The following is a 15473-nucleotide window of genomic DNA, read 5'->3' on the forward strand; positions in this document are numbered from 1 at the left end:
TGGAGATTTGAGTGATAATTTAACAAACTCTCAGCATGGACATTAATGTCTTATTTATTCAGGATATTGATTGATTGCTATGAACCTAGAATAAAGCTTTCGCTCCAACCTCTACATCTTTCAACAAGGCATAAATTAGCAACTTCCAACTTGGACAATTCAAATGACTAAATTTCATTTCATTTCATTTCACTATGTTCAATTAAATTTTATTTGTACAGCGCCAATTCAAAACACGTCATCTCAAGGCACCTTACAATGTCGATTCAAATCATGAAGATAGATTAGTTAAATTGTTTTCTATGTATGGAAACCCAGCAGGTTGCATTGAGTCAATGACTTGCAGCATTTACTCCTCCTCAAAGAGCGTGTAGCGACAGTGGACAGTTGCTTGCCTAGTGCCATTGGTTGTGCAGCAATCCTTCATACTAAGCATACATGTAGCGACAGTGGAGAGTAAAACTCCCCTTTAACAGGAAGAAACCGTCCTAGCAACACAAATTACTGTTGGAGGAGAAAATGAGAGGGTTTCAAACCTAAAGACACTGAATCAACTGTCAAGCATGGCGATGACAGGATCGTGCTGAGGGGCTGTTTCTCTGCCAATGGCAATCATGTGTTTCACAAAGAATCAGAATCCGCTTTGTTAGCCAAGACTGTGTACACAAACAAGGCAATTTGACTCCAGTTTTCTGTGCTCACTTTGCCCAGAAATTAAGTATGAATATGTAAGCTTTACAAGAAATAAAGAATACAGGGACACTATGAACATCTATGTGTATATAAAGCAGTTTCTTAATATAAAGAAAAATAAAAAAAGAAGGAGATGTTTTAGAAGTGCAAATTATTATTATTTTGTTTCAAGTAGAGTAGGTGACTAGTCAGGCTATGAGACTGATCTCTGGTGTTCATCGAAGAAGGAGCCTAGAGAGAGGAACTATCTCTGTGGCACCTCGGCTTGGATAGAACAACAAATTCTTGGTTTTAATAATTTTTCCTCCTCAAAGGGAGAATGGTTGAAATAAAATCAGTTAGAACACCAACAATAATCTGAGAGTCAAACCCATAATGAGTATGCAGAGTTTTACCGGAACTGTAAACGATGTTTTTACATGTATTTGATCTCGTAAAACAATTGCAATGCTGTATGTTATGCATAATTTAAAAGGTTTATGCATAATTTAGAAGATCTTGCACACACACAGCACATAAAACAAAAACAAAATGCATTACATTGTGAGACTAAGAACGTGTGTTTATTTTTTTCATTTGGGTGAAAGTCTTCCAGATAGATTTTCATAGTATCCGACAGCCTGATCACAACTTTTTCTCCACCGAAATAAGTACCCATTAAATCACATTCATGATAGTTGTAATTGGCTGTATTTTTTTGAATGCCCTTTTAAAGTGTCCACACAAGTCTCCCTGTAGACCTCAGTAAAGGCCATGATGGGTTAAAACAAAAATTATGTAATTTTTTTTAAATCTAATGCTTGGCATTATTAAATCCAAAATATAATGGCGTACATGCTTTTTTTGATTGTACATTTTAGTTAACGTATACTGTTGAAAGTCACACCCAACAACCCAGCTAACAGGGGCTGCCAACTTTTTCTTCTCTTGTGATTTCTATACCCACACCACTCATTTCAAAGTTGCTCCTTTTTCATTTTTCCGCTCTGCCCACTCTATCTGCAGTTTGTAGTTTGTACCTTGGGAGTCAGTCGTCCTACAGCTTTGCATATTTCCCTGACGGAGCACTGACGTCTGTATTGTTGAACTCCTGACTTGGAATCTGCTTTTTTTCTGGATGTACTTTGAGAGCTAAACCTTGAAGAGCTTTTCAAGCAGCATAATCTTCTTACATTTCCCCTTTGCTGAAATTCTGTGAGGCTTCACCCGGTACTGACTCACCCTGCCAGTCAACACTCAAATGATCACACGCTTGCTCACTAAGTAGTACTTTTTCATGACGCATCACCAAACCACTTTCTGCAAGTATTTCTCTCTTGCTCTTCCTAAAGGTGTTTCTGTATTCATTTATTTCTTACTTTAACATGAATATCTGTTCTTTTCTCCGCTCCAGGTTGAACCAAACACCAAGCTGTTCCCCGCTGTCTTTGTCCGACCCACCAGCCCAAACCTCTTTCAGTTTGAGCTTGCAAAAATAAAGGTAGAATCGTTTTAAACGGTTCGGTTCATCTATCTGTTCCAGAAGATGCCTTTTTTTATAATATAAACTGAAAAATGCTGGAAGAGCTCTAACCTTTTTATTTTATTTGCTCGTGCTGTGCAGAATGCGATGCCTCTGTCGTCAGCCGTCTTTAAGAGCGAACTCAAGAACCCCGTGCCCCAGTGTCCGCCCCGGCTGGACGTCCAGACCATCAATGCAGTGCTGTGGAGCCGCATGCCCAACATCTTCCTCAAAGTGGAAACATCCAGAGTGAACGAGAGGCAAGGCTGGGCGGTTCAGTGCGTGGAGCCCCTTCAGATGTTGGCAGTTCACATACCCGAGGAGAACAGGTTGTCCACCGGATTCGTTTAGTTTCCTTTAGCTGAGAGATTAAAAGCATACAAATCGTTGCATTTTCTACATATTATAAATTCCACATTTATGAATCATCAAACGAGATGTGCAAGATGTTTATAAAATGTTAACAGGTGGCCTATTGCTGAAACAGAAGACATGTTCCTTGCATTATCGAATCAAATTTAGTATTTTTGTCTAATCTTTTTCACATTTATGGTTGTACTTAAAGGTTCCTTCACATCGTATAAATTTATGGAATTCCATTTAGTATTTTTCAGATATAAATAACCAAAACACAGTATGACATTTTTTTTGTGTTTTTTTTGTCTTTTGACTTCCTTCCTTCCTTCCTTCCTTCCTTCCTTCCTTCCTTCCTTCCTTCCTTCCTTCCTTCCTTCCTTCCTTCCTTCCTTCCTTCCTTCCTTCCTTCCTTCCTTCCTTCCTTCCTTCCTTCCTTCTCATAGCCATGTCCTGATTTCTCAAATTTAAAGAATGAAAAAAGCTAAGGCTTTGCTCAGAATTATGGGTTTCAATGTCCCTTTACAGTGACTTGCAAAAGTATTCACACCCCTAGAACTTATTCCTATTTTGTTTACAACCATAAATAAATAAGGAAATAAGTTTATGTTACAGTCCAACCTAAAGTGATGCATGTATGTGAAGTTGCAGGGAAATAAGAAAGTAAAAAATGCATTTGTTAATACTGAGTTAATACTTTATAATGCAATCTGCCACAGCGATTACATCTTAAAGTCTGGCTGGGGTTTAGGTCTGCCTGCTTTTCACACCAAGAGACCCATTTGTCTTTGCCAAATGGCTCAAACCTAGTGAATAGTGTCTGTGAAAATCACTTCTCAAGACTTTCCACACATGCTCAATATGAATATCCTCTTCTCTAAAAATGTCCTTTGTGGCTCCAACAGCATGATGAGAGTCTCTGTTGTGCTGGAAGGTGAACTCTACCCCAGTCTGCAGTTTTTTGCAGCCTCTTCCTCCTTCCAGGATTCCCCTGCATTTAGCTCCATCCATCTTTAAATCAGCACTGACCATGTTCCCTGAGAAAAATCCTCCCCCCAGCATATGCTGCCACCACCAACTTACCTTGCCTGCAGGGTGATGTGCAGTTTTAGTGTTTTAGGACTTTTTCTTACTAAGGCTACTTCTGCAGACAGATGGTTGCAGTGGATTTTAATTTAGAGTATCTGAGTAAGATGGATTCTGACAGACCAGAATCCAGACAGGTAAAAACAAACAGATTCAATGAACAAATCATTTCTGATTTCTGTGCCAGCAAAGACCATCATAAGAGATTGATTTAGTATTATGTATTCAGTACAGGGGCTATAGCAGGGGCCAGGATCACTTCTACAGGGGCAGTGGCCCCTCTTGGCCCGTCTAGAACTGCCCATGGACTCTGTCAATGGTTGCTTTCCTGTGTTTGTCCATGTTGCCCTTTGTGTAATGATCCCAGACAGATATTCACTGTCCCCCAGAATCCTACCTCACATGACCCTGTAAGGATAATTGGGTAAAAACAATGGATGGATGGATGGATGGATGGTATAAAGTACTGAATACCTGTGCACGCCACACTTTTCAGATCTTCCTTTTTAAGAAAATATGAACCTAAATCTGTTCGTTTGCATCCACTTGCACATTACGCTCATATTTGTGTTTATGTATCCCATGAAATCTACTTGAAGTACGTTTACGTTTGTTGTTGAGCAGATTAAAAAAAGAAACATTTAAGGGGTATGAAGCTCTGTTTTCATTTTACTATCCAGGGATCATATTCAGCTGGATACCAGGTTAAATCTTGTTAAAGGATTTCACCACAAATCTAGTTCAGTTAATCAATTGTCGTATATGTCTCCTCCTTTCCTTTTAAAGGTGTGTCGACATTATGGAGCTGTCAGAGCAGGAGGACCTGAGGACGTTCCACTACCACACCCTGAAGCTCTACTGCGCCCTCTGCGCCCTGGGAAACACCCGCGTTGCCCACGCCCTCTGCAGCCACGTGGACCAGTCGCAGCTCTTATACACCATCGATAACCAGTACCTCTCTGGCATGTTACGGGAGGGCTTCTACAATGTTCTGATCAGCATCCACTTGGAGACGGCCAAGGAGGCCAGGCTCATGATGAAGGATGAGTTCATCATTCCAGTCACAGCGGAGACGCGCTCAATCCGTCTGTTTTCCAGTGCTTCTAAAAAGCACAGCCTGCCAGGGGTGGGGCTCAGCACCTCCCTAAAGCCCCGCCTCAACTTTACCCCACCATGCTTCATCAGCACCAAGAGGGATTATCTGTTCAGTCCCCAAATCCCACTGGATGCACTTAAGGAAAAGGCGATTTTAATGCTGACAGAAGCCGTTCAAGGCGGCGGGCACCACATCCGAGATCCTGTCGGAGGAGGCGTGGAGTATCAGTTTGTGCCGATCCTGAAGCTCATTAGCACCTTGCTGACAATGGGAGTTTTGGGTAGTGAGGATGTCCAAAAGATTTTACTTCTCATCGACCCAAATGTGTTCAGAGATACACGTCAGGAAGGGGCTGCAGGGCCCACGGACAAAGAGGGACTCACTGGGGCCGAGGGCAAGGCGGTTGAAGCAGGAGAAGAGGAGGCAGCCAAGGAGGCCAAACAGCCGGTGAAGGGACTCCTGGAGAAGAGGCTCCCAGAGCCTGTCAAGCGACTGGTAATGATGAAAACAGAAAGTGTAAAACTAAACAGTGGGGCAGCAATGGAGTTCCTGCAAAACTGATTCCTGGGTTTACATTCACTGTAATCCATAATCATCCAAATTAACAGAATTAACATTCGAAATACGCCGCTTTGTGTAATAAATCTACAGTATATAATCAGTTTTTAAAGGTTATATTAAACTACTGAAATAAAATAACTTTTCGGGAATATTAGGATTTATTGAGAAACACCTGTAAACGGACAAGTGCTTATTTCTAGCTAAAAACTACCATAGCTCTGTTCTTTATCACATCCTCAGTAATTGCTTCAATGCTATATCACTATTAGAGGTCATTCAAACATGAAATTATCTTTTTTGAGTGGGACAATGTCAAAGCCTTAAGGCAACTGAACGCTCTATCCAAGTCTTGATTGTACAAGAAAACAAAGCGGTACTGAAAACCATCTCAGTCTCTGAGAATTGTGTCGTCTTCCTTTGTCTGTTCTCCAGATGTGTGAGCTGCTTCATTATTTCTGCGACTGCGAGCTGAAGCACCGCATCGAGGCCATTGTGTCGTTTTCAGACAGCTTTGTCTCTAAACTGCAGCACAACCAGAAGTTCCGCTACAATGAGCTCATGCTGGCCCTCAATATGTCTGCGGCTGTCACGGCAAAGAAGACAAAAGAGTTCAGATCGCCTCCCCAGGAGCAGGTCAGACAAAATCGCGGTTAAAGACGACTTGAAATAAATCTGAAAGTTTGACATCTTGTGAGCTGGCATGCACATTTTTTTGCAGATGAGTCAAAGCTTGTGTTAATTTGAAACTATAGTTCATGCGACACGGCCAACGCAACCACACAGGCACTCTCTGCAGACTGCAACCAGGAGACTCTCCTCAATCACAGCAGTATGCTTTTGTTAAATAATTTCGCAACATAAAAAAAAAGATACAGCCATCAAGATTATGTGTTGAGCACGAATGTTTTTGTTTACAGGCTATTGTATTCTGTTATATCAATGATTTGCTGTGGAGGCCATTGATTAAGGGAACTGAAAGGACTCTTTCTCAAAAGGGCATACTGCTTGTTTCTGCCAGTAACATCTAATGAACTGCAAGGTGCTCACATAAACTGATTTAAGTTATCAGCTGGTTTTCCTAAAATGCATTTGATTCAGTTTGTTTATTTTATACAATAACTCTTGCGTTCATTGCATGTCACAGTAAAAGCATTTCAAATTTTTCTATCAGATATGTACAGCATGACAAAGTTAAACAAAAACAGGTCTCAGTTCAGTCCTTGGTAAAACTCCAAGAGAAAAAAAGATCTTCTCTTAAACCTTTTCACATTTAATGTAACTATGGGGGATTGTAACACTTTTAACTTACAGTACAAGGGACTAAGTACATGTGTTATTGATGAGTTTGTCTGGTTTAAATTTGATTCATTTAGCTAATAGCATAATGAAATGCACTAAAGACATAATGATGTGACACTGAAATAGTTAGCTTCACAAAATCTGCACATTAAAAGAAACAGGACCATAGTTAAAAAATGCATCTAAATGTGTCCATAAGCACCTATTGATGCGAAATAGTGGCAGAAAGACAGTGTGCCTAACTTCCTAGACAGCATTCAGCCGCTTAAAGAAACATCCTAAAGTGACTTTGTCTTTTCTATCATCAAAAGTAGCGTGTGGCTGTTGCCTCTATCATGTATTGGGCTTTTGTTGCTACAAATCCCTACGGAACATTCAAACTTCTCATTCATCAACGTCTAGCTTGATGTGGTTCTGCGCATCGGACCACCTCAGCCTTTGAGAAATATTATAGCCTGGCTCATTTAAGAAGAAGATAAATGTGCACAGAAAATCAAAATGTCTGTCCCTTCTGCATTAGTTTCACATTTCTATTCATTTTAGGCAAATTGTTGACTCACAGTAAATTGAAATCTTCTGAAGCTGTGATATGTGGCCAAGAAAACCATCTTGCAGGCACCCTGTGTCAAAATGTGTATGTGAGTAGATAAACAAATTGGAAAAGGGGTTACATATCGCTTCTAATTTATTAATTTGAACGTGCAGTTTCCAATCCAAATGGTGGTCTACAGGGGTTTGAATCATTAGTGTTTCAATTTTGCTTTTTGGCCTCAAGAGAGTGAGAGCTGCTCATTGTCCCAAATGTTTTTGAAGCTGTTCCATATCCTCAATAAAGCTTGAAGGCAAATTCATCTTGTGCACCGCTGAGAAGGCACTCTCAGCCAAAGAACCACACGCATTTGCAGTTTAGTGTCTCTTAAAAGTCACAGCTGGAGACAAAGTGCACCACTTCACTTATACTTATATGTCTTGCATGGCCCTTTTGTCTGCTACTGCAAAGAGACATTTATTCATTAAAGCATTTTTTTTTTGCCTTTTTGTGAGTATGACAATGATGCATCTTGTAGAGATGACATTTGATATGAAAGGCAGGATTAGTCATCAGTTAAAATTCATAAACCCTTTAATACAAGATGGAAGTGTAATTGACACCTACATGCATGTTATTTAGAGTGAATACGCTTTCTGATTCCATATTTTCTCTCATTTCAGATCAACATGCTGCTGACTTTCAGTATAGGAGACGACTGTCCGTGTCCTTCAGGAATACAGGAGGAGCTGTATAGCTTCCACAACCAGCTTCAGCTCCACTGTGGTGAGATTAGACTTAGACTTAGACTTTCTTTATTGTCATTTTGTATACACAGAGTGCATACAGAACGAAATTTCATTTTCACACAGCTCAGAAAGATTGCAGTAACTCTACAGGATACCTGACAGTGAATTACAGTACAGGATAAAGTGCAGTGAGATGCGGATGTAGCAAAAACGTTACGAGCTTCTTTGCTGGTTATGCTTACCGTGTAATTTTTTTTTTAAATACAACGCAGTGAACTTTTATTACACTAATCAATTTTAGAATTTATTAGAGACGATTCACAAAAGCAGCGTAAACTGTCACTATGGATGTACATATAACAACACACTGGAGGCTCAATTAAAAACAAGTAGGCATTATGATCACAGCATTGTTTGATTCTGTAATTTTCTTTATGGCTAATACAATTAGGTAACACAGGGCCTAATTGCAGCTGCAAGTCTTTTGGGTTCAGTTACGCCTTTGTTGATGTCAAGCTTTAAAGTTTTGCCCATTTTTTTATGTAAAATTATGAAAATGCAGTTAGATTGGATGAAGGTCATCTTTGAATGCTTTGATTAAATCATCACATAGTAGCTCTGACGAAAGGTTTAGGGGGTTGTCCTACTAGAATATCAACCTCAAAAATCTAAGCAAAATATTGAAAGCCGAGAATCAAGTTTTTCTTGGACTTTCCATAAAAATGTGAAAAATCATCAAGGTGTATGAATACTTAAGGTGCTGTTAAACCTATGACAGTCAGACCATTATCCATTGTTTTAATGAGCATATTGGATATTTCAAAAAAAGATTTTGGAGAGAAAAAAGTCACAGGACACCTTTACTGGTGCTCAGTGGGCACAAGGTTTCAATATCAGGGGCTATAAAACATCCTCTTCATCGGTGGATGCTGGGTGAAAACCTTGTCATCAAATCCCAGATGTATTTGGGTCTCAGACCCTTTAAGGCTTCAGAAGTGAGTAAGAATTTGACTCCATTAATTACCTGATTTATACTAAGAATTTATAGGCTCTTCTCACACACAGGATTTGTGGTAAGGTAAGAAAACCCACATTTCCTGAAAGCATTTTGGAGCCTGCAGTTGCTGGTGGAACTAAAGCTCACAACTTAAACACAGAGAAACATCCACGAATGGTAGTTTTATACTTCCTGAAATTATTCCAAGATGGCAATTCTGTGTCCTGGTGATTTATCTACCCTTGGTTCTGAAAGGTTTACACATACCTAATACAATTGGCAGGTTTTTGTGACATAAGGAGAGCATGAACTAAATTGCCATCTTTAATCTGACATGATCTGGCACAATTTAACTGAGAAACATACACATTTATTCAGGGAAAATTTCAAAAGTGGGAAAAAAGGTGCAAAAAGTACACTTTTATGCTAATACTGTTTTTTAAAGCACCTTTGATTCAAAAACAGGACTCAGTTTTGTTTAGTCCATCAACCCAGCACATCTGGAATAACAGATATTTGCTCACTACCTTGAGCACTACATTCTCTCTAGATGTCACACTGTGAGAACATCTCCTCTCCACTACCGGCCGCAGATGAATCCACAGATTTTCTTTCAGATTTATTTATGGACCCAGTTAGGTCATTCTAGCTTTTCTAGACCTCTGGTGATGTTAATTTCATGTGCTGGTTCTAAGTTACACTTGGATTCACTGTGATCCTGCCAAATTAAAATCCCTTTACCACCAGCTTTCTCACAGACGGTGGAAGGTTTTGGGTCAAAAGTAACTGATATTTGAAAAGGTTTATAGTTTGATTCACTGGAAGAAAAATCCATCCATCCCTTGTCTTCCCCTTATCTGACCCCAAGGCGCTCTCATGCCAGACGGGAAATATTGTCCCTCCAGCGAGTTCTTGAGTCCCCACTGCCTCCTTTAGCTAAACCAATAGTTTGAGGAGAGATTACAAATGTCAGGAAATTCCTACCAGACAACTGGACAAGACTAAATGTTGAAATCTGAGCAAACGGTGCATAAAAAAAGCATACTTTTCTTCCGGTATGCACATGTATGCAACCAGGTTGTTAAGTTGAATTATACACAATATGTGTCGCTGTGAAATGATGAGTCGCTGTGAAATGATGAGTCAGGACGTGTTTGTTTGTCTTATCATAAAAGCCTAGCAATTGTGAAAAGGGTGTGTACAGATGTACAGAGAGCGACTGCAAGTCTCTACTCTGTAAATAAACAATTAAATATGGAATAGTTTTTTATATTTTAAATTTTAGAATTTAAAATTGTTCTTTATTTTCCCAACCACCAGGTTGAATTGTTGAAATGTCAGCATCAGCAGTATTGTGTCCAAAAAGCCTATCTTAGTAAAGGATTTATTGTTCAGTGCTTCAACAATTGTTCTGACATCTTCATTTTTACTTAAATAATTGAATTACCCAATCACCGAGCAAACAGTAGTCCCAGCTGTCCTACATGGCGCCTACATGTCCCGGTAACTCACCCCATCACTTATGAAAATTAAAAAAAATTGATACAATATTGCCCAAAAATACATCTTATTATTTGGTTTGAACACATAAAATGTGTCTTAACTTGCTCAGTAAAACTAAGATAAGCAGAAATTCAGTTTTAACGCTGAATGGATATGGTGTTTGTCTTTTTGTGCTGTGTAGGAATCCCGATGGAGGAAGATGAAGACGATCGGGATACATCCATCAAAGGTCGCCTCCTTATGCTGGTGAACAAGATTAAAAGCCAGTCTTACAAAGCACAAGAGCCCACAGAGAAGAAACAAGCTGCACCATGTGAGGAAATCATTGTTTTTTTGTTCTTATCACTGTAATTATTCCCGTTGCTGGGGTGCTTGCTAAATACAGAATGTAGACCGACCCAGCGGTATGTCCTAAATTTGATTTATGTGACCACTGGAAAGCATCACGGGAATTATAGCGTTTGAACTCAGAAACAAATGAGAGTTGGTTAAATCAATGAATGTCCAACATTTAAAAATGAGTTCTCAAGACAGAAAGGGGCTCTTCTTTCAATTATTTTAACACAACGTATTGTCCAAAGCAATTTGTATTTTCTTCCATAAAAGCAAAGGTCTAATTAGTTTATGTTCCTTTTACTCCTGGAGATTTTGCCTTGGTTTGTACAAGCCCTCTGCCTTTCTCTCGACACTGAGGGAGGGAAGAGTATTTTTTTGGTAGCTCCTCTCTTTACTCCTTGTGTGTCTTTGTCTATTATGTGGACTGAGTTACTTGGTAGCAGTGCCTTAAGTTTCTTCTCAATTTCAATTTGGAAATACAGAGCATGATGGAGGAGAGACTCCAAAGTGCAGAGTTCCCTCTGTCAGCTCTGGGAGAGGAGAAATATGAAAAGAAATGGTAATATTACCAAACGCTTGACCTAGAAAACACACTTTTATGGAAACGATACTCTCCGGTGTTGCACTGCCAGAACTACAAGAATGTGAAACAAGCTGAGGTGAATTTTCTATCTCAAAAAGAAATTAATAGCTCATATAAAAGCTCTAGGAGTAAAAAGCTGCATCAATGCTGCTGATCTCATCCAACCTGTATTAGTTTTTATGGTATTTTTGTAAGTGCCTTGCAAAATAATTTATACCACTTGGACTTTTCCACATTTCGTCGTGTTACAACCGTACCCCTTTCTGTATTTTCTTGGGTTTTAATGTGACGGACCAAAACAAAGTGGCAAGAAAAACCTAGCACAGCAGATCCATTTGAACACAAAAACACGATGTTGTTTGAAAAGTGGATGCATCTATACGCAGGGCAGACCTGGAGGACATGTTGGATTGGCCAGTCAAAGTCCAGACCTAAATCTATTTAATAATTTGTGACTTGAAATCAGCACGGACTTTTGGCTATGCTGAAAAGACTTGCATTTGTGTAAAATTAAATAACAATGTAATATTACTACTTTGGGTCAATGTTCTAAGTAGGTTTCTTTTTTTTCCAGGGCTGATAAATTAGAGAATGGGTTCCCAAAGTGGGGTTTGGGAGATGATCTGATGATGATGTGCTAAAACAATTTTTTAATTCCTTATTTGCAAAACCAATACAAAACCATAACTTAACATAACAAGACATTTTAACACATTTAAACATCTTTTTTGTAAGAGTTCTGATAAAAAATAATACTTTATTCTCGTAATTGTATTACTTTGTTCTTGTAATATTACGACTTTATTCTCATAATTTCGCCAATCTCTGGCACTGTTATTTTTTGGGTTGCAGGCTGAAACGTTTGGGAACCCTTGAGGACCAGTTTAATTTGAGTTACACAGGTGCTCAGGGACATTGCATCCATCTATTAAACAGGAGACAGATAGATTGACAGAGGGTTTTCAAAAAAAAAAAAAAATATTTGAAAAATAATGCAACTTTTTTTATTTCATTAACGTCTGTAGAGCACAGCCAGGATTCACAACTGACCCGAGCTTTAAGGAGAATATGGGCATGCTAGTGCATAATGCTTCACTTATAATAAGGCTCTTCAGCTCCTGAGGAGCTTAACATTTCTGAAGTAAAACAATTTCAATGGAAGGTACTTAACATATATAAATGTGACCCTTTTTCAGTTTCTGGCTCATAGACTCAAAACCCTCTAATTGATGTCAAATTCATATAAACAGAATGTTTTAAAGGCCCAATTGGCCCCTCAGTGCTTGACAAATGTGAATGTGTGCTCATGCAGAAATTGAGATTGCAATGAGATTCACCCTCTCACCTGCACGTGTAGGTGCTATTCCTTATGTATGTTATTCATTCAGCCTTCCCCAAAACCTTTTATCTTATGTACACAGCAAGCATAACAGGATAGGAGGGAATAAGGAGACACAGACAAAATCCACTAAATTAATGTAGCATGTGCATAGTGTGTCAATTGACAGTTTAGAAAGGGTTCTTTTCAAAAGTTAGCAGAGGTAGTGCATCTAGCATTACTAAAACAGTAGTCTGACATTGCTTGTATTCCCCAAATAAAGTGCATATTTGCTCTTTAAAAGAATGCCAATATTTCCAAATCCAACATGTTCCGTAAAAGCAGCAACTCCTCTGAACTCGGTTCCGCCTTCCTGGTGTCTGCTGAAAGTATCGCTCTCTCCATCTCTCTCATAGCCAGAATGAACAGCAGACATGTCTTGACATATATTATAAAATACAGTGTTGTTTCAAATTTTTTCACATCTCTTTCATTTGACTTGATAATAAAAGCCTCAGTAATACTAAAAGTTTTGGGCTTCACAGTTAGTTTAGTGCACTTACTGATCGTAATGCTTTTTTTCATTTTAAGTGTCCAACCGGTCAGTCACTGGATAATTGCAGTTACCAGCCAATGTCTCGTTGCATTCCTAATAAAAAAAAAAATGGGTTTCATTATCCCTAAACTGTTGGGTAAAAGTGTAAAGCATTATTTTTTTCTAAGTGTTTACGAGGAAGAAGCAGGTCGACAAGTGAAAAGGAATTTATGTCGAATTACACTCTGAGTCTCTAGCCATAACTTCTCCTTCCTATTAAATCATCTGTGGTGTAACAGACCCTGAAGATACAGGCACCACTGCTGTGGCCATTATTTCATGAAAATAAGTAAAAGAGAGACAAGTTATTTTCTGCCTTTGATGAATGGCTCAACCACCTAAAGCATTTAATGGTTAGCCATGACGCCTTGCCTTGGTAAAAATATATCCGTGCTGGGTTTTTCATCAGAAAAACTCTTCACAGCCACATGTGTTTGAGGGGAAAATGCCGGAGAGCAGCGTTGGTGACAGAAACAGAGGAGTAGAGTTTGTAACTGTAGTTTATAGTGAGACATGAGAGTCTGGTGTTGCTGAGAGGATAAGGCGTCACATGTAGTTTCAAAGCAAAAATAAATCAATGAAAACAATTGAAATAATTTATATATTATTGAAAGTGATTTATTGTCCAGCTCAACAGTATTATTACATTTACACAAAAAGTAAAAAAAAAATTAGAATGGTTATTGAACAGCATTTTGTTTCATGTTGCTCCCATTATAATCAGTAATCAAATAACATATTTATATGTCATTATGGGGAAGTGTAAAGCCATTGTGGTTCTTGAAGTTTAAAGGGTGCTATGTAAATACAGTTTACTTACATGTGTAATGATTATTCCTATAATAATAGTGTTTTCCATTTAGTTATTGTAATTTTCCATTTCTACAAGGACTTAGGATAAAACTATAGAATAAACACCTCTAAAATTTCTGGGTGCTCATTTTGCAGAATATTACATGATTTTTTTCTCTTCCTTTCTGCTCTTTAGAAACTAAAGCAAGTCAAACAAGCTGATATTAGTTTGTTAATATGACTATCTGCTCAGGTGGCCTGCCTGCAGCCTGCTGCTCTACAGTCATGGCACTCATAGCTTTTTGAGTGTGATTTCAAATCAGTTGCTTTTGTTAAGCGCAACGAGTGGGGCTCCCATAGCATAGAATCTGTTATAAATAGATGGGTCTAAAACATATTTTTTATGTCTCTGCATTGTTTAGTTGATCTTCTCTCCCTTGGTGTTGGTGTACTCTGAGAACCAACCTATAGTACTTTACACACACACAAGCATAACTTATTGATCTGATTTTAATGAATCAAAAGGGCTAACTGACATGTGAACTGTCCAAACATCTTTTCAAGAGCACCATTAGGAGGGTAAATGTTGCCTCAACATATCCTGGAAAGGTATTCTGTAAGCACAGTAGCGTACAATAAGAATCAAAAGGCAATGACACCACTTTAAAAAAGCATTTGATGATCTCAGGCAGCTGTAAGTTGCATCCATTACCAAATTAGTCCAACTTAAATACTTATTACTTTTGATGCTTTTTTGATGATTTTAACATCTCTCCTCTGAGCGTGTTGACTTTGCGGGCCTTTTTTTTAAAATTTGCTATTGTTTTAGACTGGATACTGTCAAATATTAGGATTGGTTGTATAACAATTAAAACGTAGCAAATGCTCCTTTGGCATGACTTTAAATAGTTGATGATCTTGCTCTGCTGTGAAAGTGACACTGAGTGATCTTAACTGGACTTCTACTTCAGCTAATCTGAAGGAGCTCATCTCTCAGACGATGGTCAGCTGGGCCCAGGAGTGTCACATCCAAGACCCCAAACTGGTTCGCAAGATGTTCAGCCTGCTGAGGAGGCAGTATGACAGCATCGGGGAGCTTCTCCGGGCAATGAGGAAGACCTACACCATCAGTGCCGCCTCGGTTCAGGACACCATCAACCTCCTGGCCTCCCTCGGTCAGATCAGGTCTCTACTGTCTGTCCGCATGGGGAAAGAGGAGGAGAAGCTCATGATTGATGGACTCAGGTAGGCTGCTGGATCTGCTGGCTATCCCTTACAGGTTATCTTATCTACCATAGTATATGGTTCCTTGCAAGAGTAATCATAACCGTTGAACTTTCTTATATTTTGTCACATTACAATACCACATTTCAATGTAATTTGTTGAGACATTGTTTGAACACTAAAAAGTAGTGTATGATTACTAATGCCTGTAACATTCTGTGCTAGTTAAAGTTGTACGCAGATTTAGTGACAAACTA

At 38.9% G+C, this 15473-nt stretch overlaps 1 protein-coding gene across 19 annotated transcripts in view; it reads left to right on the plus strand.

Annotated features, from left to right (window-relative positions):
* Nucleotides 1-15473, plus strand: part of LOC105938374 (ryanodine receptor 3) — a 144114-nt gene that overhangs the window by 77046 nt on the left and 51595 nt on the right. For all 19 annotated transcript variants that reach the window (XM_036150729.1, XM_036150737.1, XM_036150734.1 and 16 more), the window contains 7 exons: nucleotides 2087-2173; nucleotides 2297-2523; nucleotides 4421-5225; nucleotides 5724-5924; nucleotides 7803-7905; nucleotides 10550-10681; nucleotides 14964-15237. In XM_036150729.1, coding sequence (XP_036006622.1) covers nucleotides 2087-2173; nucleotides 2297-2523; nucleotides 4421-5225; nucleotides 5724-5924; nucleotides 7803-7905; nucleotides 10550-10681; nucleotides 14964-15237 — 1829 coding nt within the window. The remainder of the gene's footprint in view (nucleotides 1-2086; nucleotides 2174-2296; nucleotides 2524-4420; nucleotides 5226-5723; nucleotides 5925-7802; nucleotides 7906-10549; nucleotides 10682-14963; nucleotides 15238-15473) is intronic.

Source organism: Fundulus heteroclitus, chromosome 19 (genome assembly GCF_011125445.2).
Source record: "Fundulus heteroclitus isolate FHET01 chromosome 19, MU-UCD_Fhet_4.1, whole genome shotgun sequence".
Lineage (NCBI taxonomy): Eukaryota > Metazoa > Chordata > Actinopteri > Cyprinodontiformes > Fundulidae > Fundulus > Fundulus heteroclitus.